Raw genomic sequence first — 27,111 nt, forward strand, 5'->3', positions numbered from 1 at the left:
TCAGTAACCAGCTGCTTTTCTGTCCAGGACTTGGTTGCCAGGGTTGTTGACAGAGCCGTTGGAGTCCAGTGGGTGTGGCTGGGGTTGAGTGACAGAGACAATGAAGGAGACTGGCAGTGGGTGGATGGAACTCCACTGACCACATCAATGTAAGACTTTAACCTTCATTCTTCTACTCTACATTTCATAATTTCAACAACATTTCACATATTTCCATTCTTTTCCCTAAAGCTGGCCCTACACTAGCCGATAATCGGGCTACTTAATTACCCCCCCGACAATCGGGCTTCCTCCGACTGAAACGTGCCCGACTATCGGGCATGAGCGTCGTCTAGCATGAGGTCTCACAGATCCACTCGGAGCCCAGCCGAGTGGCTCGGAGGACGATCGGGGGTAGCCCGACTCTTTTCAAACATGTTTGATATTTTCCTGGATCAGTACTGGTCTGGAAGACTGGAAGAGCAGCAGGAGACTGACAGAAAATAGGTAGCCTACAGCAGCCGCTGATAGACGCAAGTCTCTGAGCATACATCTGACTGAGTGACGGATCCATCTCTTTTTTTTTTCCCTCTCTCCACCTCTCCCTCTCCCTCTGCCTCTCACTCACTCACACACACACACATACGCGCCCGCACACAGACAGACTTTTCATAGCGTCCGTCCGTCCGTCCATCAGGTTGTATCATGAATGATTGGGATTTAAATTAAAACTCAACGGCAGCGCATATCAAACAAACAGAAGAAAGACTGCGACCAGCACACGTCCCTTGCAAGTAAGTGGGACGTTCGCGAACGAATCGAGTATTTTGAACGGCTCTTTGAAATGAACGATGGGATCCGGTCGCAGTAGGGAGCCGTTCCTTTCTAATGAACAGTGGTGGGAAAATAGCCTACTGCAATCAATGTGGAAATACTCTGCCACAAGTAGAGGTTTTTGGAATGTTAATATACTTGAGTAAAAGTACAAACGTATTGGTATCATTCAACATTTAATTAAAGTAGCCTACAGAGTACCAATAGTAGAAAGTAGGCAGAATGTCCTGTTTCACAGATTTTCCAATGAATAAAATGTAGAAAAATCTTTTGAAAATAGCCGATCTACAAGCTCACAATGCAACGCATTGTGAGCTTGTAGATCGGCAATTTTCAAATGGCAGGTATGTAGGCCTACCTATATATGGCAGAAATAAATGTATATAGGGTTGAAGTTATTTGTAATTATAATCAAAATCTACAAAGTAACTAATGAGCCAGTCTTTTGAACGGCTCTTTGAAAGGAACGGATCCCAAAGATCTGGCTCACTTCAAAGAACCATAAATCCCATCTCTACTTGCGAGTCAAAGAAGTAGGCTACACGCCCATCCTGATCTACAAGCCTACAACGTGGCACGGGACAGACACAGTTTGGTCTTGGAGATCTTGTTCTGGGTGCGCTACACAGTCATACGACTAATTATAAATCAGGCAGCATGAGAAGGACGGAGCGGCACTTTAGCGCAGGAGAGAGAGGGGATGTCAGAGCTGGATGTAGGCTACATGAAACGTGTCAAAGTGAACTCAAATTATCGTCAAAATAGGACACAACTTCCATATTGAAGCTTTTTTTTTCGTTGCGTGAGGCGGTGTTGTGTGTTGAGTCAGTGGATAACGTCATGTGTTTGTATGTGCGTGTGCGTGCGTGTTGCAAAGCACTGCTCTCAGAACAGCCCCCGTGGCATCTTGTATTCATTATATTATTTATTATTGCTGTGTTCGAGCCCGACTCAATCGGGATAGAATCCTGTAGCGTGCGGAGCGCCCGACTGTTCAAAACGGCTAGTCTGAGCCCGTTTAGATTATCTGGTAAAATAATCTGAAAAAAATATCCTGTAGTGTTTAATTCTACCCGATTCAGTCGGGCCCGATTATCTTGTAGTGTATTGCCAGCTTAAATGATATTAAACACTATAGAAATAGAATTATACTGTGTGTGTTGTTTATTTTATTATCCAGTTGATTTGTATGTAATACATATAATATGATGATTAAAAACAAAACATTTAGAGAAAAAACATTCTTGTGAAGGTATTTTAATGAATGAAATGTTTATACTTCTACAGGTACTGGTCCAATGGGCAGCCTGATGATAAATACAATCATTGGGTTGAAGACTGTGTTATGTTTCGTTACATACGACTGTCTGGTGGAGGATGGAAAGGAGGATGGCATGACGTATCATGTGCTTCCAAGCGCCATTGGATTTGTGAAATAGTTAAGTATTAGTATACATGATCTATAATAGTTATGTAGTAGTACATGATCTAGTAATATTTATATGTAACAGTTATGTGGTGCGTTGGTACAGTACAACAAACATATAAACTGTACATGTAATAATTGAAGTGTTTGCTTTGGTTTGTCTGCCTTGCAATTCTGCCCATTATGCACTGTACTGAACCACTTAGTTGTGTACACCAAATCTATTCACCATATGGTGTGAGCTTGTAGATCTGCTATTTATTTTTTTTGCAATTTTCCTCCCACTATAAGCATGCTGGTGTTCAAGAGGATAATTCATAGGCCTATTCATATTTCCATTTCATTTTATTATTTAGTTAAATGTGAGAGTATGTAACTAATACATGAATAATAGTCATCTGTTTCATTTTAATACCACAGACAGACAGATCAATGAAGTGTTTTGCATTCATGTGTTATGTTATGTATAGTGATGGAACTGGGTTTGGATATTTCAGATATTTACATACTAGTCCATATCTAGACAACTATATCAGTTGCTTTTTAATATAATTATATGATTACGATTGTCTGTCCTGATGAAGGTCTAATTACTGAATCGTTGAATAAAGAGCAGTAGGCTATATTTTGTGCAAGTTCCTGACAGTGTGCGGGTCCTTTTTTGTCATTATCAGAGATCTCCTTCTGAATACATGCACTTTTGTCCTACGCTCCTGTCACCAAACTTTTTCTAAAAATATAATGATATGGAAATGACTTAAAATGAGAAGTTCTGAAAAGGCAGCTGTACAGAATTGCAGTGATGACATCACCAGTGGAGGAAGTTACTGGTTGTACAGTGCCGCTGCTACCATGACGCACGCATGGCGCACTGTGCATCGGTTATCATCATAATAACTAATATGTATTTGCTCCGCCTAAATAATCACGGCATAACCAACATCGGCATGCAAGTGTGTGTGATGACCGTCCTGATCATCCCTGATGGGGTGCCGGTGTGTCCTGCTCACTCAGTCAATGTGCTCAGTCAAACCCCGTTCCCTCCCCTCTCCTCTCCCCCACGATTGCAGAGAGCACTCAGCAACGAATATCAACTTTGGCAGTGATGTTATGGTGCTGTTGCTGGTGTTAGATATCTGTTGCTGTTGTTATATAGGTCTATGTTATGGTGTTATGGCTGGTTGCTGTTAAAGCGTGAAAAACTCGGAAAACACTGGAAAAACACGGGGGGGGGGTGGGGGGGGGGGGGGGGGGGCACCTGACGGCCAGTTTTGCGCTGGGCACCAAAATGGTTTGCAGCAGCAACATACTGTAATGGTGGTACTTGGTATATTATGTTTTATAAATGTACATTGGAAATATCTAGCATTCAAGTCTTAAACTATTACATGTGTTAATTATATGAGTATCCTAGTATTTATGTATAGGGTGTTTATGTGAGTTTACCAGGGTGGAATTTGAACTGCTCTATGTTACTCTACTATGTTAAATGCTATTATAAAATATAAACCGACCACGCTAAGACAAGTATATCTGTTGTCAATTACACTATCCAGGTAAGATTGCTACCCCAAAAAACGCCCTGAGTGCTCTGCAAAAAAAATACGAATAAAAAGCAAGACACCAGGAGCACTGAAGAGTAACCTTGTGTAGCCAGGCTTACTCATCTGCGAAGAGAAAAGCCTGGTTACCACATGAGGCAGAGAGTGCATAGAAAGGTGGGACATCCACAGTCAGGGGTGTCACAAGGGGGGGAGGGGCAACTGCCAGCTACTGCCAGTGGCCTGGCCAAGGGGCTTCAAGACGGCCCTCTAAAACTGCTATGGGCCGCGCAAGAAGCTGTTTGCCACCACGGCTGCGCCTGGAGAGGGGGGAGGTAATGTGCCAATTCACCTTGCCACTGCCAAACTCTGTTAACAGACTTGAGTATGTTTGCAGTGTTCCCCATATGTTTTAACTGACATTATTTCTCAACAGGGTCACACGTTTGAATTGCACTGTATTTATTGTTGGTTGCAAAGAATTATATGTGTTTGTTGGTATTGACAGATTGGGTGATTTGTATTGACTCCATGGTAGGGAGCCAATTGAACACACATGTGCTCAATTAGACCTGATAACCTGGTGAAACAAACCAACTCTATTTGGGGAAATTGGGACCTCTAAGATGTGTATAATTGAGATATGTGAAGAATTATTTATTGAGTAATGTGACTCTGGCTCCAGAAAATTGAGGCCTACCCCTACCGGAGGTAGAACCAGACACAACATAGTTTCTCCTCATCTCTAAGGCCTCCCATACATGAAATGGATTCTTGTATACAAATATTTTACTGCAAACGTGGTGTAATTGATATATAAAGTTATACACCCCAAACAAAAAAATAAACCATGTCCGTATGGGGGTTGAGGCATAAACTCATGTAGATTCCCTCTACATCCTAGAAAAGACAAATGTCAATATCTGAATTCAAATGGGAGATATAGTTATTTGAACACATACCTACAATAGGCGGAAATGTAAATCCATGTAGGAAATGTATCAAATGTCCCAAAGTTGAACGTGAGGTGTGGGGTACTGCCAAGGGTCCCAAAAGGACTCTTACAGATCTGTAATCCTCCCCAAATGAAAGAGGCAACATTTTTGAGAGAAGAGTGAAGTCATTTAAGTGTGGTAATTCACATCGCAGCCTGTCTTTAACAGATTTAAGGGGGTTTGGACGTACAGTAACTGGGAAAATGTCACAATGTGAGCAAAATGTTACGGCAAACGCACACTCAGGGGTGTCGCACCAAATTCTGGGCCCTGGGTTCAAGGATTCACTGTGGGCCCCCCATGAAAAATAGAAGATATACATCAGCTCACAGCGTGGCACCGAGTGCCGTGCTGCGAGCTTGTAGATCTGATATTTTTGAAAAATCTTGAAAATGTGTGCAAGTCTTTGAATATTTCAAATCCTTCTAAGGTTTTTTGAAAAACCTATGTTCTATGTCAAGTTGTGCTCAAATTATTTCATGTGAAGGACCCCCAAAATGATATGTATTTGGCTACAGACCCCCATCTCAAAATATTTAGTTCCAGGGACCGCCCCAGAAGCAAAATTTGAGTTACAAATGTTCGCTTAAAATACATAATTATATTCAAAATTAGCTAAAGTATAAAATAATGAAGGCCCCTCCACCTTGTGCCCTAGTAACTCAGTCCCATGAGGCAGTGAGGAGTTCCACGACACCTCAAAACAAACCTAGAGGCTTGAGAGAGAGTAGGGCCGCGCTCACACATGTGCGTCACGCATCGTCATCTTATCGTCTGAGAATGGCCACTGGGGGCGCCGTACTAATGCATTGTCAATGGAAGGTTGTTTGGTTTTTTGTCGTTGCCGTGTCTCAAGCTCAACCGCAGCCTGTACGCTCTTGAAGAGACACGGCAACGACAAAACACCAAACAACCTTGCATTGAGAATGCATTAGTACGGCGCCCCCAGTGGCCATTCTCAGACGATAAGATGATGATGCGTGACGCAGATGTCTCTACGGCGCCTAATAGAGTGTGTGTGTGTGTGTGTGTGTGTGTGCGTGTGTGTGTGTGTGTGTGTGTGTGTGTGAGAGAGAGAGAACAAGAGTCATGTGTGGGAGGGTATGTGTGTGCAAAACACCATGTAAATTCATGTATCCTTGAAGTGTGCTGTCAAAACACTGTGACTTGATTGATTGATTGATTGATTGATTGATTGATTGATTGATTGATTGATTGAAGTATTTATTAGAAGTTTGCATAGGAAAAGGTACAGTTTCATGACAGTACAGTTCACTGGTAAGGTCAACTAAAAGGATAAGCTCGAGGATGACACAGCTTATTTACATTGAGATCCTTTTTTTTAACTCAACACTGTATGACAGACAGAACACAGTACTATGCAGAAGATATCAGAGAAGTAGTAAAATACAATGCAAAATAAATGGTATTTACAATAGAAGGGTCAGGGGGAGGTATGGTTAGGCTGTTTCTGTTACCAGTTTTGAGTAGTAGTCAGAGCGGTTTTAAAGGGAATTAGGGATTTACACGCCAGAGGCTCTATAGCATTATGATCCTCCCTGTTCCCTTTTTTGGCATCTTTGACACTATTAGTAAAATGGACTTGGCTACTTATGTACTTTTTTTTTTCACCATGTGCCACCGTGGCACCAAATTACGGTGTTCTTGTTCTAGATTGCGCTGTTGTAACGGATATACATTTTTTATTTTTCTGTCCAAATAATGCTGAACCACCCAACAAATATTAGGGGGTCCGCAGTTAAGTGACAAGATAAGGACTTTTAGGACATTCTTAATACCTCAAAAGAGAGCAATAGGGAATTATTACATCAAAGAGTATCAACTACTATCAAAGTACTAAGATTGGTGAAATTGGCCAGATTGTCAAATATAACACATATAAGAATGAGGCAAAAACTTAATACACAATCTTCAGCTCACAACACCTCACAATGCGATACATTACAGAGTCAAATAAAATGTAAAGCCTCAACTCCTACAATAGACCCTATTCACGGCCCGCCCACGCATGCGCACTCAACAAATTTCTCAGCAACTTTCTGGTGCTGACGTCAGCTTTGAAGGGTAAAATAACACAGAAATTGCTGGACTTAAAGCCAACAAATCATTATTTCGAACGGTAAAGTAAATTATAACGCTTTGTGCCTTTTACTATCTTGTGTTCTTGATCATGCTAGCCGTATTTTATACTTTTCTATTCGGAAATTGCATTAAATCTGCGATTTCTGTGTTAACTCTATGGGCTTTCTATGGGTTTTCCCCTTCAACCGTGACGTCAGCACCAGGAAGTTGTGTAACGTGAATTCGGTCAATTCCAAGTGCTTATCAGGATGCATGACAATGATGTGCTTCCCATTATTAAGGCCAGCCGCAACACTTGCAACTGCCTCGAAAAACTAAACCTCCGGGACAGTGTTGGATGTGAGTGATGCCATGTCCACAGTTGTAATAGGACCCTGGGGTATCAGGCTTGGCATAAACTCCATCTGCCCTGCCTGCACAAAAGGAAGCACTAGGCGCTGTTTTGTTGGTTGCAGTTGTAGTTGTGTCAGCGGGCCCTTTGGTTGGAGATGGCGTTTCTACTCTTGTGTCAGTGGGCCCTTTGGTTGGAGATACCGTTTCTACCCTTGTAGTTGTCTCAGCGGGCCCTTTGGTTGGAGATGCTGTTTCTACCCTTGTAGTTGTGTCAACAAGCCCTTTGGTTGGAGATGCCGTTTCTACTCTTGTAGTTGTGTCAGCGAGCCCTTTGTTTGGAGATGCCGTTTCTACCCTTGTAGTTGTGTCAGCGAGCCCTTTGTTTGGAGATGCCGTTTCTACCCTTGTAGTTGTGTCAACAAGCCCTTTGTTTGGAGATGCCGTTTCTACCCTTGTAGTTGTGTCAACAAGCCCTTTGGTTGGAGATGGCGTTTCTACCCTTGTAGTTGTGTCAGCGAGCCCTTTGGATGGAGATGGCGTTTCTACTCTTGTGTCAGCGAGCCCTTTGGTTGGAGATGGCGTTTCTACCCTTGTAGTTGTGTCAGCGAGCCCTTTGGCTGGAGATGGCGTTTCTATTCTTGTGTCAGCGGGCCCTTTGGTTGGAGATGGCGTTTCTACCCTTGTAGTTGTGTCAACAAGCCCTTTGGTTGGAGATGGCGTTTCTACCCTTGTAGTTGTGTCAACAAGCCCTTTGGTTGGAGATGCCGTTTCTACTCTTGTAGTTGTGTCAGTGAGCCCTTTGGTTGGAGATGCCGTTTCTACCCTTGTAGTTGTGTCAGTGAGCCCTTTGGTTGGAGATGGCGTTTCTACCCTTGTAGTTGTGTCAGCGGGCCCTTTGGTTGGAGATGGCGTTTCTACTCTTGTGTCAGCGAGCCCTTTGGTTGGAGATGGCGTTTCTACTCTTGTGTCAGCGAGCCCTTTGGATGGAGATGGCGTTTTTACTCTTGTGTCAGCGAGCCCTTTGGTTGGAGATGCCGTTTCTACTCTTGTGTCAGCGAGCCCTTTGGATGGAGATGGCGTTTCTACTCTTGTGTCAGCGAGCCCTTTGGATGGAGATGGCGTTTCTACTCTTGTGTCAGCGAGCCCTTTGGTTGGAGATGGCGTTTCTACTCTTGTGTCAGCGAGCCCTTTGGATGGAGATGGCGTTTCTACTCTTGTGTCAGCGAGCCCTTTGGATGGAGATGGCGTTTCTACTCTTGTGTCAGCGAGCCCTTTGGTTCGAGATGCCGTTTCTACTCTTGTGTCAGCGAGCCCTTTGGTTGGAGATGCCGTTTCTACTCTTGTGTCAGCGAGCCCTTTGGTTGGAGATGCCGTTTCTACTCTTGTGTCAGCGAGCCCTTTGGTTGGAGATGCCGTTTCTACCCTTGTAGTTGTGTCAGTGAGCCCTTTGGTTGGAGATGCCGTTTCTACCCTTGTAGTTGTGTCAGCGAGCCCTTTGGATGGAGATGCCGTTTCTACCCATGTAGTTGTGTCAGCGAGCCCTTTGGTTGGAGATGCCGTTTCTACTCTTGTAGTTGTGTCAGCAAGCCCTTTGGTTGGAGATGCCGTTTCTACTCTTGTGTCAGCGGGCCCTTTGGTTGGAGATGGTGTTTCTACCCTTGTAGTTGTGTCAGCAAGCCCTTTGGTTGGAGATGCCGTTTCTACTCTTGTGTCAGCAAGCCCTTTGGTTGGAGATGCCGTTTCTACCCTTGTAGTTGTGTCAGCGAGCCCTTTGGATGGAGATGCCGTTTCTACTCTTGTAGTTGTGTCAGTGAGCCCTTTGGTTGGAGATGCCGTTTCTACTCTTGTAGTTGTGTCAGCGAGCCCTTTGGATGGAGATGGCGTTTCTACTCTTGTAGTTGTCTCAGCGAGCCCTTTGGTTGGAGATGCCGTTTCTACCCTTGTAGTTGTGTCAGCAAGCCCTTTGGTTGGAGATGCCGTTTCTACTCTTGTGTCAGCGAGCCCTTTGGATGGAGATGGCGTTTCTACTCTTGTGTCAGCGAGCCCTTTGGTTGGAGATGCCGTTTCTACTCTTGTGTCAGCGAGCCCTTTGGTTGGAGATGGCGTTTCTACTCTTGTGTCAGCGAGCCCTTTGGATGGAGATGGCGTTTCTACTCTTGTGTCAGCGAGCCCTTTGGATGGAGATGGCGTTTCTACTCTTGTGTCAGCGAGCCCTTTGGTTCGAGATGCCGTTTCTACTCTTGTGTCAGCGAGCCCTTTGGTTGGAGATGCCGTTTCTACTCTTGTGTCAGCGAGCCCTTTGGTTGGAGATGCCGTTTCTACCCTTGTAGTTGTGTCAGTGAGCCCTTTGGTTGGAGATGCCGTTTCTACTCTTGTGTCAGCGAGCCCTTTGGTTGGAGATGCCGTTTCTACTCTTGTGTCAGCGAGCCCTTTGGTTGGAGATGCCGTTTCTACCCTTGTAGTTGTGTCAGTGAGCCCTTTGGTTGGAGATGCCGTTTCTACCCTTGTAGTTGTGTCAGCGAGCCCTTTGGATGGAGATGCCGTTTCTACCCTTGTAGTTGTGTCAGCGAGCCCTTTGGTTGGAGATGGCGTTTCTACCCTTGTAGTTGTGTCAGCGAGCCCTTTGGTTGGAGATGCCGTTTCTACTCTTGTAGTTGTGTCAGTGAGCCCTTTGGATGGAGATGGCGTTTCTACCCTTGTAGTTGTGTCAGCGGGCCCTTTGGTTGGAGATGGCGTTTCTACTCTTGTAGTTGTCTCAGCGAGCCCTTTGGTTGGAGATGCCGTTTCTACCCTTGTAGTTGTGTCAGCAAGCCCTTTGGTTGGAGATGCCGTTTCTACTCTTGTGTCAGCGGGCCCTTTGGTTGGAGATGGTGTTTCTACCCTTTGTAGTTGTGTCAGCAAGCCCTTTGGTTGGAGATGCCGTTTCTACTCTTGTGTCAGCAAGCCCTTTGGTTGGAGATGCCGTTTCTACCCTTGTAGTTGTGTCAGCGAGCCCTTTGGATGGAGATGCCGTTTCTACTCTTGTAGTTGTGTCAGTGAGCCCTTTGGTTGGAGATGCCGTTTCTACTCTTGTAGTTGTGTCAGCGAGCCCTTTGGATGGAGATGGCGTTTCTACTCTTGTAGTTGTCTCAGCGAGCCCTTTGGTTGGAGATGCCGTTTCTACCCTTGTAGTTGTGTCAGCAAGCCCTTTGGTTGGAGATGCCGTTTCTACTCTTGTGTCAGCGGGCCCTTTGGTTGGAGATGGTGTTTCTACCCTTGTAGTTGTGTCAGCAAGCCCTTTGGTTGGAGATGCCGTTTCTACTCTTGTGTCAGCAAGCCCTTTGGTTGGAGATGGCGTTTCTACTCTTGTAGTTGTCTCAGCGAGCCCTTTGGCTGGAGATGGTGTTTCTACCCTTGTAGTTGTGTCAGCGAGCCCTTTGGTTGGAGATGCCGTTTCTACTCTTGTGTCAGCGAGCCCTTTGGTTGGAGATGGCGTTTCTACCCATGTAGTTGTCTCAGCGAGCCCTTTGGTTGGAGATGCTGTTTCTACCCTTGTAGTTTTGTCAGCGAGCCCTTTGGTTGGAGATGCCGTTTCCGTTTCTACCCTTGCAGTTGTGTCAGCGAGCCCTTTGGCTGGAGATGGCGTTTCTACTCTTGTAGTTGTGTCAGCGAGCCCTTTGGTTGGAGATGCCGTTTCTACTCTTGTGTCAGCGGGCCCTTTGGTTGGAGATGGCGTTTCTACCCTTGTAGTTGTGTCAACAAGCCCTTTGGTTGGAGATGGCGTTTCTACCCTTGTAGTGGTGTCAGCAAGCCCTTTGGTTGGAGATGGTGTTTCTACCCCTGCTGTTGTAGGTGGAGGGGGAGGGAGATCTATGGAGGAATAATGATTTACGTAAATATTCCATACAAAAGGGTTAATTTATTTTGAGATACATTTACACAAATTGTGGTGTAAATCGTAGTACTTATCCTACCTTTAAGTGTATCATCATTATCATCATCATCATCATAGAATGACATTGTTTGATGTTTAATTACTTACCTGAATTGAGAAGAGATTTCAGGTGAGTGATGAGAGGATAGCTGCCCTGGCTGCAGAACTCTCCTGCAAAGTCATCAAAGTCCAGAGCCCATACAAACGCTCCCCCAAACCTGTTGTCTTTTATGTAGCGGGCCTGAGGAAACGAGGAAGAACAAACACATCACTATTTACTCATAAGGCATTGCAATTGATACTAAGGTAGTGTTGATTTTGTCAACTAAAACTAAAATGTCAACGACGAAAAATGTTTGTTGACTATCTTTTTTTCACTGACAAAAACAAAATAAAAACTATACAAAAACTAAGCTATGAGGAGTAAAACTGGGACTAAATATATTGATAAATTCATCAACAAATAAAAACGAGAGTAAAACGAGCACAGGTCTCCACCAGGTCAGGTAGGTCCTGGTGGCACTAAATGCATGTGAAAAGGGTGCCATGTCTTATTTGGCCTTTAACGGCAATGTGACGCTGCATGTATGATTTGAGGCATTTTGTTCCAAACATTTGTTTGGCAAAAGTCGACCTGCTGGTGGCGCTATAACAGGCCAATGTGAAAAGAGTGGCATTTGTTCCTTGACCTAGTGGGAATGTGCGTGCAGAATTTCTCTGTAATCACAAATTGCGTTCATGATTTAAGTCATTTTGTTCAAAATGTACCAATCCTGCAAACTTTGGAAGCCAATGTTAGCCAATTAGGATGGAATATGAAATATCTTACAGATCCGTCTTGATCACATGACTATAGAGATACGGTGTACTGATTTGCATGATTTTTGGATAAAATCTCAAGGAATAATAGGAAAAGATTTGTTTTACATAAGTCGGCCTTTTGGTGGCGCTATAAAAGGCAGATATGAAAAATGCAGGGCAAAGGTATTTCCTTGGCCTCTAGGGAGTGTACATACAAAGTTGTACACTGATCGGTAGAGTTATAGGTAAAAACATGAATCGGCCTGTTATAGCGCCACCATGAGGCGGATTAGATTTTTTTAAGTGGCATTCATTCCACTGCCTATTGGGAATGTGCATGCACAATTTCACCATAATTGTACACTGCGTTCGTGATTTCAGGCATTTTATTCAAAACGGACCAATCCTGCAATCTTTGGAAGACAGTTTTAGCCAATCAGGATGGAATATGGAAAATTGGACAGATCCATGTCGATCACATGACTCTAGAGATACTGTCTACTGATTTGCGAGATATTTGGACAGAATCTGTAGGAGTACTGGCAAAGGTTAGTTTTGCAAAAATCTGCCTCTAGGTGGCGCTAGAACAGGCGCATGTGAACAAATTGGGGCAGAGGTTCTGAATTGGTATCCAAGGAGTGTGTGTGCACAGTTTGGCAGCCACCGGGCCAACAGCGCCGGAGATTAGCTGGTAACGGACTGACGGACGGACGCACGGACGGAGTGGAAAACATACTCTCCCCATGCCTTTCGGCTGGTGGAGACAAAAATCTATGGGAGGGACTAGTGGAGAGGAGATCCAGTGCTCGGGTGTTGCACTCTGGAAATAGCAGATCTACAAGCTCAAAACAAGTCGCGCAGCGACACGTTGTCAGCTTGTTGCGACCGCCAGGTCGCATTTACTATCAAAACCTCCACCGGCTGTCTGTCAGTCCGTCCGTCCGTCCGTCCGTCCGTCCGTCCGTCCGTCAGTCAGTCAGTCAGTCTGTCGGTCTGTCACGCCACGTCACGTCACACTTTTGCCCTACTCATATCTCCGCCATCGTTGCCCCTATTTCCACACACACTCCTTGCCTGCCAAACCACAACCTTCAGGACCCCCGGACCTCCACGGACCCCCAGGGACCCCCTGCCACCGCCGCCAAATAGTGCAATAATGTCCTAATCAACACCCTCATGGGGAATTCCCGGGGACCACCGACTCCTGCTGCTCGAACAGTCCTTCACCTTCATTGGTTTAACTTTGCCACGCCCCTCCCCTCATTGGCCAAAACTTTATTTGGCTTTACTCATCAACCATTTGTCGTACAAACTTGTGGGTGGTGTCAATTGACTTGATTTAGAGTCCTTCACCTTAATTGGTTTAACTTTGCCCCGCCCCCTCCTCTGATTGGCCCAAACTTTATTTGGCTTTACTCATTAACCGTTTGTCGTACACACTTGTGGGTGGAACCAATGCCACTTACAGGCCTCTTTGTGTATACTGTGACCTGACGGTCGCTTACTGGTACTTTGGATATTTTCAGCATGCAAATAAGTGTAAAATCAATCACGACACCATCAAGGCCTGCCAAAATACATTTTAGGCGACTAAATTAACTGTAGATTTAGTCAACTAAAGTTGTTTGATATTAAGTCAACTAAAACCATATTAACCAAAAAATAGTCTGCCTGGATATTACTAAAACTAATTTAATTCAAGAGATTGACTAAAACTATATCTAAATTTGCTGTAAAAAAATAAAACACTACACGAAGGATCACGATCTGTGAGTTGTAAAGATAATTTGCTGCACCACAGAATATATAGAAACAGACAATCGATCACCTTGGTCTCAATGCTGGCCTTGTTGATTAATACAAACGCAAGCAAAGGTGAATTCTCACTGTATTGAAGTAAATGTTTTCTCCAGTGTCTTGGGAGCCCTTGTACAGAGGACTGTAATGGCCTGTGACTTGCTCCCATGAGCCATGGAAGTCGTACGTCATCACGTTGATCATGTCCAGGTACCTGAGGAAATGGAAGTGAGATGTCGGTTCACCCACGTCCAGACTTAGCCATCAAATCTTTTTAACTCGTCTCATACATACCTAGAAATCTCTGCTATTTCATAACCAGCGTCGATGGTTGGTTTCCCAGCTGCCACTGCAGCAGTAAGTATGAGTCTGGGGCGACCAGTGGCTGCTCCCTCCGTCTCATAGGCCTGTCGCAGTTCATAGTGCGACGATTCGTAAGGATCAAAGCGAGTTCAGGGGGCGGTCCTAAGGGAGCGCGCGCGCGGAGGGGGGTGGGTCACTAGGTCCTGCCCCCCCCCTTACCCATAGTTCTTAGGGAAGTCAGATGGTGGGACTCAGTCTCGTTGCATAGCACTGCTACTGCTACCACGCTGCTACTACACGCTGTTTCTCTGCTCATTCCACTACCGTGTTAACTGTCGATGAGGTTGGTTGAAGTGTTGGTGTTAGGTTGTGTGTTACTCACCATGTTCAGCATGTCCGCGGCGGTATCAGACGAGGAGGGAGAAGTCTTCGACGAAGCGGAAGTAGAGGAGGCGATCCCGGATACCGGTGTTCCGGCGGCTCAGCTGGGGACGGTCGTTCCCCCCACCCCCCGCAGGAGTATCAGGCTGAACCCGCAGACCCCGCAGATAAAAATAGCCGACTGGCCAGTGAACAAAATACTGGAGGTGTTGTATGCAAATGGGCTGTCTGCCCCCGCCGGGCTTGACCATGAAGGCTTGTTTCAGTTCCTGGTAGAGGCCGAACGAGCAGCTCAAGTGGAGCCACAGACGTCCGGAACACCCAAAGCCAAAGCCCGGGGAAAAAGAGCGGCGAAAGTCAACAATACCGGCCCAGCAAAAAAGAAAAAGCCCGCAGAGGGCAATCCATCCAACGAAGGGGCGCCCGACAACGGCACCCCCGCAGGCACCGTGGATCCCACGGTCCTGTTAGCGCTGACGGATATCAAGAACGCCTTGTCCGGGATGAGCCAGCGCCTCGACTCGCTCGAGGCAGGAAGCGAGGCGGGCCCAAAGACCGGAGTCATGGAAGCAGCCATGCATTTGCCCTCCGACATGCACAACCTGCCACGGAAGAATCTGGGAACGGCCGTTCCCGCTCCAGCCACAGGATCCGCTTTCCTGTCCCCAGCCGCCGCCATCCCCGACGCGCTGCGCAGCCAGATCCTATCAGGTAAAGTGCCGTTTCTCTTTGCTTGCTGGTTAGTAGGGTTAGCTGTTTCTAAAAATGCGCTGCTTGCCTCGACAGGTCAGGACGTAAATCTGGTGAAGATTCTGCTCTGCGCGGCAGAGTCCTCAGCGGACCGCTTTGTGGATTGCGGGGACTTTTCAGTGATCCTTAAAGATAGCGACCCCAGGCTCTCCAGAATCTTGACCCTAGCAGAGTTCATTGTAGCATTCGGTGTCTACAGAGACACTCTGTGCGAGATATACCCAGAGCGCAGAGCTGAGCTCGATGCGTATTTGTCCATAATTGCCGATATGGCGTATACTTACGGGGGAGGGCTGTTCTATGAATATCACAAAAGTTTCTCATCCAAATCTGCAATGCATATCCAGCGTTTCAATCAGCGGATCGACTGGTCCGTCCAGGATCTAAGCTTGATAAGCCGCCATTTCTCAGCCCATCCCCCTTTGTCCTGCTCGCTGTGCAGCTCGTTCAGCCACAGAACCGAGCTGTGCCCCAAGGCTCTAGCCCACGAGGCACCGACCAAGCCCACCCCAAGCGGCCAGCAGCAGGCGAGGGGCCTCGGGCTTCAGGCTCCAGCCTTTACGAGACAGGTGCCGTACGATCCCAATCGTAAAGTTCCCATATGCATTCAATTTAATGAGAACGTATGTACCTTTCCACATTGTAAATACATGCATATTTGCAGTTGGTGCGCGGACAACCATCCCAGGTCGGTCTGTCCCAGGAGGTCTCGCCCAACGCCCAAGAGTGGGAAATAATAAAAGAGAATCACCCATCAACTCCCGTGGATGTCCCGGCTCTTACTGCTGCTCTTTCTGAACACCCAAACAGATGCTGGGTTAAATATTTGATTGTGGGACTAATGCGGGGGTTTTTAGCAGGGCTATGCTGGCTACCAAAAACATCATTTGTGTGTCCAAACCTCAGGTCTGCGCTAGCAGAGCCAGAAGTAGTTGACGAGCTCCTAGGGAAGGAAGTTAAGAAAGGTCACTTAATCGGTCCGTTCGCTAGGTCTCTTTTTAGCCTGTTCAGAGTCAGCCCGATAGGAGTAGCGACAAGGAAATATTCGGGAAAAAAGCGCCTCATATTTGACCTGTCCGCGCCCCATAACAGCCCCACTCCTAGCATTAATAGCTTGATTCCGCTAGCGCCGTTTTCTCTCTTTTACGCATCAATAGATAACGCTATTCAAATGATCAAAAGTGCGGGGCCGGGGGCCTGGCTGGCAAAAGCGGATATAGTGGATGCATTTAAAGTGATGCCTCTCCACCCCTCGCAGTGGCACCTGTTCGGAATTCAATGGCGCTCTAAATTCTATTTTGCGGTTAAACTGACCTTCGGGTGCCGCAGCAGCCCGAGGATTTTTGACACTTTGTCAGAAGCGTTGTGCTGGGTCCTGTATAACGAGTACAAACTCCCTTTCGTTTTGCACCTGTTAGACGATTTCCTCACTATTGATTACGCGTCGGCGCCTCCGGCAAGGTGCATTTCCATTGTACGTCATGTTTTCAATTCTCTAGGCGTACCATTATCCGAAGAGAAAACAGTGGGGCCGGCGACTCGCATCGAATTTTTGGGCATTATGCTTGATAGCGTGCGCATGCAGGCGGCCCTACCAGCAGAAAAATTGGTGCGCATTAGGGGACTCGTAAAGTCTTTTTTAGACAAAACACAGGCAGCAAAAAGGGAATTATTGTCTCTCTTAGGCCATTTAAATTTCGCTATGCGCATCATTCCCCAGGGCCGCTCCTTCGTTTCCCGGCTTATCGACCTGTCAAAATCAAAAAAGGAGATGACAGACATGATAGAGTTAGACGAGGGGAGCCGCTCGGATCTTAAATTTTGGGCGCTCTTCCTAGAGCAGTGGAACGGTATTTCGTTTTTCTATAATTCAGAGATAGAATCACCAGAGTCTATGCAATTCTTCACGGACGCAGCCCTGTCCGTGGGGTTCGGGGGTTATTGCAACGGGGAGTGGTTTGCCAGCAGGTGGCCAAAGGAATTTAATGACTTACCTTCTGTATGTAAATCTACTGCTTTGTATGAGATTTATCCGATAGTAGCGGCAGCATCTCTCTGGGGAGGCGAGTGGGCTCGCAAACGGATATGCGTCCTGTGTGATAATGAAGCAACGGTGCAGGTCATTAACAAGGGCCGCTCGTCGATTGCTATGATTAATAAATTTGTAAGACGCCTTACCTGGCTATGCCTCCAGGGTAATTTCATTATCCAGGCAGTCTTTATTCCGGGGAAAGAAAACAGCATTGCTGATGCGCTGTCCCGCTTTAAATTCCAGGAGTTCCGCACGCTGTGCCCAGGAGCGGCGGAGCTCGGCTGGCAAGTTCCAGCTTTCTCGGAGCTGGTACTGGATTAGGCCAGGAAAGGCCTCTGGCCTACCTCATGGATGCTGCCGCGAAGTACATGAGGAAAGGGCTGGCGCCCAGTACAATTAAATCATATGATTCTGCATGGTGGTTCTTTCGTTCTTTTTGTGCCAGGTTCACATGTCCCCCCCTCCCACTTAATATTCCCCTGATCTGCGCATTTATTGTACACTCGTATGAGTCTAGGAAATTACAGCCCCCTTCTATCAAGGCGCTCATTTCGGGCGTGCAATTCCACCTGCGCTGCCTCGAACCTACCGTCCCAAGCATTTTAAGTAACCCGGCCATCCAGCTCCTGCTCAGCGGTCTCAAAAAAGATCAAGCACAAGGCAATGACCGCAGATTACCCATTACTATCACGGTGTTGCACGGGATGGTGGGGAAGTTAAGGGGAGGCATGTATTCTCAGTATGATAATCTCTTGCTAGAAGCAGTGCTTCTAATGGCTTTCTATGCTTTTCTTAGGTGCGGGGAATACACAGCAAACTCACTGGCTTTTGATCCAACTAGGGATCTCTGTTTTTCTGATCTATCTATGCAGCCCACGCATTATACCATTCTGCTAAAGCATTCAAAAAATGATAAATTTAGTGAAGGCACCCCAGTCGTGGTAGCAAGAACTAACACTGTGTTTTGTCCTTTCACCTCCATGCTCAAATACCTGGCGGTCCGCCCGATGTCTTCGCTGAATGAGCCCCTGTTTCGCACGGACGGCGGACGCCCAATGACGCGCGCCTGGTTCAGCACCAAACTGAGAGAGATCTGCCAAAGCTGCGGCCTCTCACCGTTACTCCACACTCCACACTCCCTAAGGATTGGAGCGGCTACTACGGCAGCGCTGTTGGTGCCCTCGGCTACCATTAAATCGCTGGGCAGATGGTCATCGGCGGCCTACGTGCGCTACATCAGATTCTGCAAACCTGAAATCCTGCACGCACAGAGACTGATGAGCAATCACGGGGCCCAGCTGGAGTAATCAAGACGGCAATCGAACAGACTCTCTCCGATCAGCTGTGAGGTCGCGGCGTCATCGATAGGGCGTGGGCTGTTATCTATATATACTAGGATTGGCATTATTGATAGGTGTGTTCGTCATGTTATGCATCGCTGCGAGTTATAAATTCTATCATGCAAAAGCTAGGTGGTTGCTGGGGTGTTTAGTTAGGTAGGATGTGAAGCTGTATGACGCTGTAGTTATATGAATTAAAAGGTTTCATCGCTGCTTTTGGTTCTGCTGTCTATATATATATACGTCCATGTTGCTGCTTCCGCTTTCTCTAGGGTGTTTAGTATGGCTCAGTCAGATTGCAGTATATCGTTATAGTCAGCAGTACCACCTTCCTCACCGTTGGGTTCGGTCTGCAGCTGCTAACATTCTTAATTATTAAATTGCTTTAGCAGTACTTATAGCGTTTTGGCAAGCTGCCAATATCATTGCTTAATATTTTGCTTAGTAATATTGGCTAGCACTGGCATGGGATTCTGAGATTTTGGCGTGCTTTGGGGGTTTGTAGTTTTGGGGGGTATCGGGCCAGGGCTCGCTGTAATTAGATTATGCCCTCGATGCTCATGGTAACATGAGGATCGTGGGTTCAGCGAGCCATGGCCCGAGGCAGAACCCCATGCCAAACCATGCTAACTTAGGCTATAGATTCTATGCTGTCTTATAGTAGAGCTAAGGTAGACTGCCAATACTATGCGCTTAGATATAGGCTTAGATTATATGCTGTCTCTATAGTAGGGTGCTCAATATGCCATGTTGTGTGATGCTTGCTTTCTGCTTCATTCTGGTCAATAAAGTATATCTTAACCCAAGTGATCGTCTCCTGAACTATATAAGTTGTACAGACACTGTGTTATACATGAAACAAGCCTAGTGAAACCATTCATCCTCAAAACATGAATGATTTTCACCTAGAATGAAAAGTTCTGTTTTTGACAGATGCATAAATATTTCAAAGTAAATGATAAAACATTCTGTTAAAAAAACATGACAAACACAATCATATGGATTAACCACTTAAACCATATAGTTATAGTTTTCCAAATGCCAAATGTTATGATGACAAGCCCAGAATGCTAGGGTCCATGTACTGTAATTCAATTAATTGCGTGGATCAATGGCCACAAACACATATTGATCACACACTAACCGATTGTGAAAATCGTCTTTACGCGGTAAAAACAAGACGTGTGCACTGTACGTTCCTGACAGTGGCTGAAGTGAACTATGGATCTGACCTTGCACAACAAGGTGAACCTCTGTTTGTCCCCAGCAGGGCTTCCTCGTGATCCTGGATATTCCCAGTTCAGGTCTAGACCGTCAAAGCCATGTTTTGTCAGCAGAGCGATGGAGGACCTGATGAACGTATTTCTGTTGCCCGGAGTTGACACCATTCTGCTGAATCTGAAACATGAATACATGGATGTATTAAGGTTGTAAGGTTGTCAATAGAGTATGTCATGACTGAATGTTGAATGTATGTGGAGCATATAATATCAAGTGTCTCACTTTTCGGAGCCAAAATTGTATCCACCAACCGACAACAGTGTTTTGAGATTAGGATTCCTATGAGAAAATACAAAGCACATTTCAGCAGCAATGGTTATCTTCCCTAGGGTTGCATCCTAGAGGCAAATCTTTCCAGTGCCCAAATGAATTCAAAGGTAATCTACAATTTTTTTTGGATCGCCCGCTGGTCAGTAAGAACTCTAGCGAGAGCACTCATTCAACCCATTTTTTACTATTAAGTCCACATATGGTATCGCAGCGACTCATTAGCTGACAAGAGTACAGCATCTTGAAATGGGCCTGGTGTACAAGATACATGACACCACTAAGATGTACCTGACAAAATACTTACAAAATATCAAGGATGTACACAATTGCAACATCAGAGGCAGCTCCACAAATCACGTCCAACACAGATTTGGCTCAAACAAAGGGTCAAATGTGTTCTCCTGCTATGCCGCAAAAATGTGGAAAGCCCAACCGACGGCCTTAACCTACCCTCCTTTAAAACATCTCTGAAAAGTCACTTACTGGCGGCTGCAACTCGAAACTGGTGAAAAAGACAAAGCCTATCCTTTGACCCCGCTGACCTTTTTACTGTAAATACAATGTATTTTATTTAGTTTTCTGACTGTTGCTATTTTTTGCATAGTAGCCTACAGTGTTATTTGTCTGTCATTTAACGTTGTATGAATTGAGGAAAAAAAGGGATCCCATTTTAAACAAGCCCATTTCTTGCGGTGTGTAGAATCCATTGCACTGCTTTTGTATGTTAGTTTATTGTTATTATTTTCGTTATTATAGTTGCGGTTATTTTGTATTATTTGGTTTATTAGTTATATTAGTTAGATAAGTGATTTATTAGCTGATTTGGGCACCAAGGGCAAGCCTCTCCCAGGTCTAATTGATTGACCGGCAGCAAAGGCTGAAGTAGACCCAAGTAATGAGGGAAGGCATGCACCTGGGTGGACAAATGTTTATTTTTTATTTTTTATCAATGCCAGAGCCACAGTGGAGAGAACTATGCCATAACCTGAAAACCTGTTTGTAGGCCTATATGCACTTTATATTGGTGAATTAAACATGCAAGACAGAACGTCAAGTTGCTGTGGACAATCAATGTGTGCTTTATGCCTGCGTACAGCCTGCATCTAGGACTCTAGGTCCATCAGTGGGTTTGTTTAGGAGGTTTGTTTGGAACCGACAAACTGCACTTACATGGTGTTTATCCTTTTAGTTGACCGTATACCAATGAACTGTACTGTCCTATACATTTTCCTATGCAAACCTTTAATAAAGTATTCAATCAATCAATCAATCAATCAATCAATCAATCAATCACTAGCAATTCATGACTAACATGATCCGCATTCCATATGGTGGGGGCAAAGGACCAACCTCTCTTTAACCCTGCTTAAAGTGACATTATAGGCAGTGGTGAAAAGTACATCTAAGTACTGTACTTTGGTAGAATTTTGACATAGGCTATTTGTACTTGAGTATTTCCAATTTCCAATACTTTTACTTTTACTCCACTACAATTATTTGTAAACCTTAATTACGAATTACTTTACAGATGATTATATTATAAAAAAAATACATGAATCCACTTTAGCCCTATTTTATACCTAGGCTATTCGAAAATAGACGATCTACAAGCTCACAATGTGTCGCATTGCGACGCGTTGTGAGCTTGCAGATCTGCTATTCTGCAAGTACATTTTGAATTCCACCACTGATTATAGGTCTAATCATCAACATCTTTCAAATTATCATCAAGGTCTCAAGCATTGTGAGTTTAGTTTTTTATCTTTTCTTTTCTTTTTTTCTTTTTTACTATGCAAAGACCAACCTGTCTTTAAGTCCATTAAAGGACTTATAGAGTGTCTCATCATTCCATTCAAAGGTTACCAGCTCATTGGCATCATTTATCACAGCAAAGGCATAGAACAGGTGGGTGCAGAGGTTGGGATCGATGTTGGCAGGTAAAAACTTCCCCTGTCCAGGTCTGTATTGGGCCCAGTTGGTGAAGTAACATCCCAGCATGGACGAAGAGGCTGAAACACGGAAACGTGGCACAAGTTTGTCTGTCTGGTTGTTTGATTTGATGCACTTATTATCTCAAAAGGCACAAAAAGCCATGTTTGTTTTCATTGTGGACCTTTGGGCGGGGGCCGGGGGTTGTGCGTGTGTGTGTGCGTGTATGGTTTGCATGTAAGCGTGCAACAAATCTGTGTTGATGTAGGTGTTTAATGATGGTAAAAGCCCTATCAAATTCTAATATTGTATTTAAACATTCCATTTAATCATCTAATCACCATAACCTGTAGAGACTCACCTAAACTGCCCAGGCTGACGCCCAGACCTTCAAAGGTAGAAAGATTCAGAGATTAGTTATACTTTAAGAAAATATTCGGTCTGTTAAAATGTACAAATGGCTTACCCGCAATACCCAATACAAAGCTCCATGTACACAGATTAGCTTCAGGTACACACAGACGCACAGACAAACACTCTTAGGCCTGATTTACACTGCCACCGAAATCTAGCCTGAATCAGATCTGTGTCCGAGTGGAATCCGATATTTTTAAAATATTCTAAATGCAGACAGGTCACATGCAGGTCACATGAAATCCGATTTCTAGAAACCACATCCAGCGGTGGTTTCAAATCAGATCCGATCAGGACATCTGTCTCAGTCTGAAAGCAGTAACACATCCACCCCATAGAGTTATACGCAAGTCACATGCAAGTCACATCAAACTGTCCAAACGTCACTCGCGACCCAAGGGCGGAGCTCCGAATGACGTCATTACAGAGCGCAAGTATTTACTAATTGATTACATTACAGCGCGGCGCTGAGCACATGAGAAAAACAAGAGAGAAGACAGAAAACACGTGAGCTATATAGATAAAACCAGAGAGAAGCGCGAAACTCAAGAGCAAAGAAAAGAAAGGAGAAAAACAATATTGTAACGTGCTTGTTTTTGTTGTTGTCGCCTGTCTGTTATGTCGCATTTCCTGAACGTAATCAACTAGCGTCATTGTTGTGATGTAATGTAAAGACGCCTACGTCGTTACCACGGTAACCAAAGCAGATATGTAGACGCAGGGCAGCTTTCGGCTGCCGCTGTTAAAATCAGTCTGAACGCACAGATCAGATCTGGTCACTTGGAAATGCAGTGTGAAAAGTCTGGCCAAAAGATCGGATTTGAGAATCGGATTTGGGCTGGATTTTACTGCAGTGTAAATCCGGCCTTATAATGTAGATGCCTTGCCGCCTACTGAGCCACGTGATAAAAGAATTTAGGAAATGGGAAAAAATGGGAAATGGTTTCTCATGACAATGAGTAGTGTACACAAAGACAAATGAAAGTATGTCACTTCAAGCTGTTTATCACACAGCTGTTGCAACATCCAATCCAACTGAAGTAATGTACAAGACTCAATGTTTGTCTGGAAAACTTAAATTCTCCTTCACTTGAAAGATCCTTCAGCCACAGAAATGATTGTGTGCACATCTAAAGGTGGTTGCACACTGCACTGCGTGTTTTCGTTGCGTTTTGGAAATCCGAAAGCCGTAGGCCAGGTAAAGAGAGAGAGGAAAGAGAGAGAGAGCATCGGGAAAAATCAACCCTGGTCCGAAATTAAATACGAAACCGGCGGCAGTGTGCAAACGTGATTGACATAACGTGACGTTGATTTTTTTATTCACGTACTCCGAAATTCACTCCGATATTCGGCCCGAAAAACGCAGCAGTGTGCAAAGACCTTATTGTCTGTGTTTAGGCCAGGGCTGGACATCAAGGCATCAAGGCGAGAATCAAAGAAGATATACCGTAAAACACTGCAAACTGCTTTCAAGCTCCCAAAACGTAAGTAAGTGATAATGAATGGCTCTGCGGGGATTGACAGTACATAACAGACCGACAGCCTGATAACTTATGTTATGTACCGTCAATCCCCTGTTATGTACCGTCGGCGTCAATCCCCAAGGAGCCATTCATTATCACGCTTATTACCCGGCTGCTAAATATAAAATTAATAATTTGACTCAAAACTAAAAACAAAACAAAGTATTTCCTTGTTTACAGACAGTTGAAAGTGTTCCACAAGTGTTGCGCTGGGCGTCCCCCCCCCCCCCCCCCCCCCACCCCCACCGCGACACGGTGATTAGGCAGTGGTCTGTTATAGAGCGGAGTTGTCTGTTATTGGGGAATATCAGACCTCTGATTTCAGCGATTGACCAATCAGAATCAAGTATTCAAACAAGCCGGATAATCATTTTTATTAAGGCACAATGCTTCTACCGCTTAGGTCTTAATCAGGCTTCTTCTTCAGACAAAGGAACAGATACTGTACAGTTGTGGACAAAAGAATTGGCACCCTTGTAGCAGCTATTTGTTTAAAAAACACACAATTTCTTCCAGAAACTTGGCAAATGAAAACAGTGGCATGTTATTGTTCTGACATCCCATTGTTCCGACGTCCCACTAGTCCGACCGATGGTACCTAAACTGCTCGATTGGTATAGGAATTGAGAGTTGAGATTGATATGTAGTTGTGTAGTTCAAATGTGCGACGTGAAAATTGCTCTGGCTTATTTAGGCTTTTTCTGCAGCAGTAGCAAACTAAAGGTCCACTCTACAACCCCCTCAATTCTACCGACTCCTAGAAAAAGACGGAAAAAAGACTGAAAAAGTCCAGTTTCTCATCAACGGTCCCGACGGCTTTATCGTCGGCAAGCATCTCTTGCCGACAAGTTCCCGATGGCTCCCTGTTGGCAGCAGATGCATTCCGCCCTCTTCCGAAGCCTTTACAGTTTGTGGTACAGTAGCTTTGAGACCAACCTATACTCACTCTGGGACAGACAGGTTGATGAATGCACATCTGGGAGAACTCACTCAAGGGAAAAATTACCAACCTACATACTATGGGGGACAGGGCTTTTTGCTCAGCTGCTCCTCTGCTGTGGAATGTCCTCCCTGACCACGTTAGAGCACCACAGTCAGTTGACACTTTTAAAAGGGGACTAAAGACCTTTCTTTTTAATAAGGCATTTGCCTAGAAGGACCTTTTGGATGCCCTTTGTGCTTTTAACCCTTTTTTTGGTGACCAAATGCGCTTTTAAATCTTCCATGAGATGTGTTCTTAATTTACGGATTTAACAGTTTTTACCATGTTAGTCCTTTTTTTAATCTTTTGTTGGCTTTGTTTTGCTTTTGCTTCGTTTTTTGCCATTTTAATGTAGCACTTTGAGATTTGTTTCAAATATAAAGTGCGTTACAAATAAAATGTATTATTATTATTATTATTATTATTGTGAAGTGAAGTGATAATAACTGCTGACTATTATCGGCCAACTACAACAAAGCTGCATGATACAATTACAATTTAGGCATTTAGCAGATGCTCTTAATCCAGAGCGACTTAGAGGCAGACACCAAACGAGTCCTGGGATCAGATGCAGATTCATACTGTTCTTCACAAGCTATATTTGGCTCACGGCCTCAAGGAGGACCACCACATTGACAGCCCTGGTCTATGATCCAAATATACTGTACGTTACGTTGACTAATCAGTAAGTCAACTACACCTCTCCTCCCACACCTGTACTGTACACCCTGAAACACCAAACACACAAGCACAATAAAACAAACGCACCTACAGACATTTTAAATGTGCGTCTGTCCAGTGTCCACTGCATGTCTCACACCACTCCACCTGCCTCACAATAGAGCCCAAAGTATTCCAATCAACATCCATCAACAGTAAAGATAGTGTTTATAGAATGCTACTCACAGAGTATGACCAGGATAATGATGCCAGCCAATAGGAGAAGACCCAGCCCCACACACACTGCAGCAGCTATGTAGCGATTCTGCTTTGAGTCTTCAGAGCCTGAAAAACATACAACACCAACATTAAGACTTATCATCATCACTCACCATAGGTTTTAAAGAGTGTTGTCCCATAGGTCAAATAAATGACACTTTTTAACAAGTTGTGATGGTAAAGCCTACAAGTCATTTATGTTCTTAATTGACTAAGCTGAAATTAATTTACTGTAGAGTAGCATTCAGGGTCACTGTTATTGATGATCATTATTGTCATAAAGTATTTTTTTAAAGCAGGGCGAGGTTCATGCATAGCATGACCCCTTGAAATGTTTTTGAAAGAGCATTGTTTACCCACTTCTCTAGACACCGCTACACTGTCCTTATGTAACATCCATACATACGTGTTAGTTAACCTTTTTGTAGGTTATCTTTTACCTCCAAGCTGCTCTTGTTCTGTGTTGTTCTGTGCAGCATCCTGCTGTGTCCCAGGGTCAAGTTCGCCTGGAGTCACATAGACAGGGTCTTGGTCGATTGGAATCACATAGATGGGGTCTTCGTCGATTGGAGTCGCATAGACGGGGTCTTGGTCATCTGGAGTGGCATAGATGGGTTCTTGGTTGTCTGGAGTGAGATAGATATCTTCTATTGTCTCTTCTCTCTCTCTTCTCTCCTCCATCTCCATCTGTCTCTCTCCTCTGCCATATCTGACCTTCTTGGTCAGGTCTGGCCCGGTGTTGACATACACGTCCTCAGTCATTGTAGTTCATTGTCAGACTGAATCTGTTCTACAGCTTGTTGTTAGACTTAAAGTCGCAAAAGAGGAAGAGGACTATGAATGCGTTGAACGAATAGTGAACTAATCTGATGCTATAACTTCCCATTTGATGAATGCCAAGCAGCCTAACCTTAACTGATGTAACGTCAACAACAAATGTAAGAGGAAACTCAATACAATGATTGTGGTGAATTTGCATCAATCAATGGGACGGTCATGACTAATGACTTCTTCTTTTTCTTATATGTTGTGTAGGACATTATTGTAAAGGCCAGTCCCCACCAATGAGTCCAAACGCAACTCCTTGCTTCATGCAACTACTCGCAACTACTTGCACCCCAGGCCTCGAGGATACTGCAAGTGGGTCTCCAAATAATTAACAAAACACTATGATTTTAATGATAATATAAAACAAATATTATTATGAATTGTGAGACCGACGCAACTTAAACTGTGTGGTTGCCT

At 44.8% G+C, this 27,111-nt stretch overlaps 1 protein-coding gene across 1 annotated transcript; it reads right to left on the reverse strand.

The window, feature by feature from the left end:
* Positions 1-26,628, reverse strand: LOC308299890 (acidic mammalian chitinase-like; the record flags this gene model as incomplete). The annotated part of the gene is made up of 11 exons (XM_080743671.1): positions 1-110; positions 11,233-11,365; positions 13,813-13,936; positions 14,017-14,129; positions 19,749-19,926; positions 20,032-20,088; positions 21,884-22,088; positions 22,370-22,396; positions 25,834-25,932; positions 26,307-26,462; positions 26,571-26,628. The coding sequence occupies 11 exons, from the start codon at positions 26,626-26,628 to the stop codon at positions 1-3; spliced, it is 1,260 nt and encodes a 419-aa protein (XP_080599797.1).
* Between the last annotated feature and the right edge of the window lie 483 nt (positions 26,629-27,111).

The sequence above is a fragment of the Nannobrachium achirus genome (genome assembly GCF_963921795.1).
Source record: "Nannobrachium achirus genome assembly, chromosome: 15".
Taxonomy (NCBI): Eukaryota; Metazoa; Chordata; class Actinopteri; order Myctophiformes; family Myctophidae; genus Nannobrachium; species Nannobrachium achirus.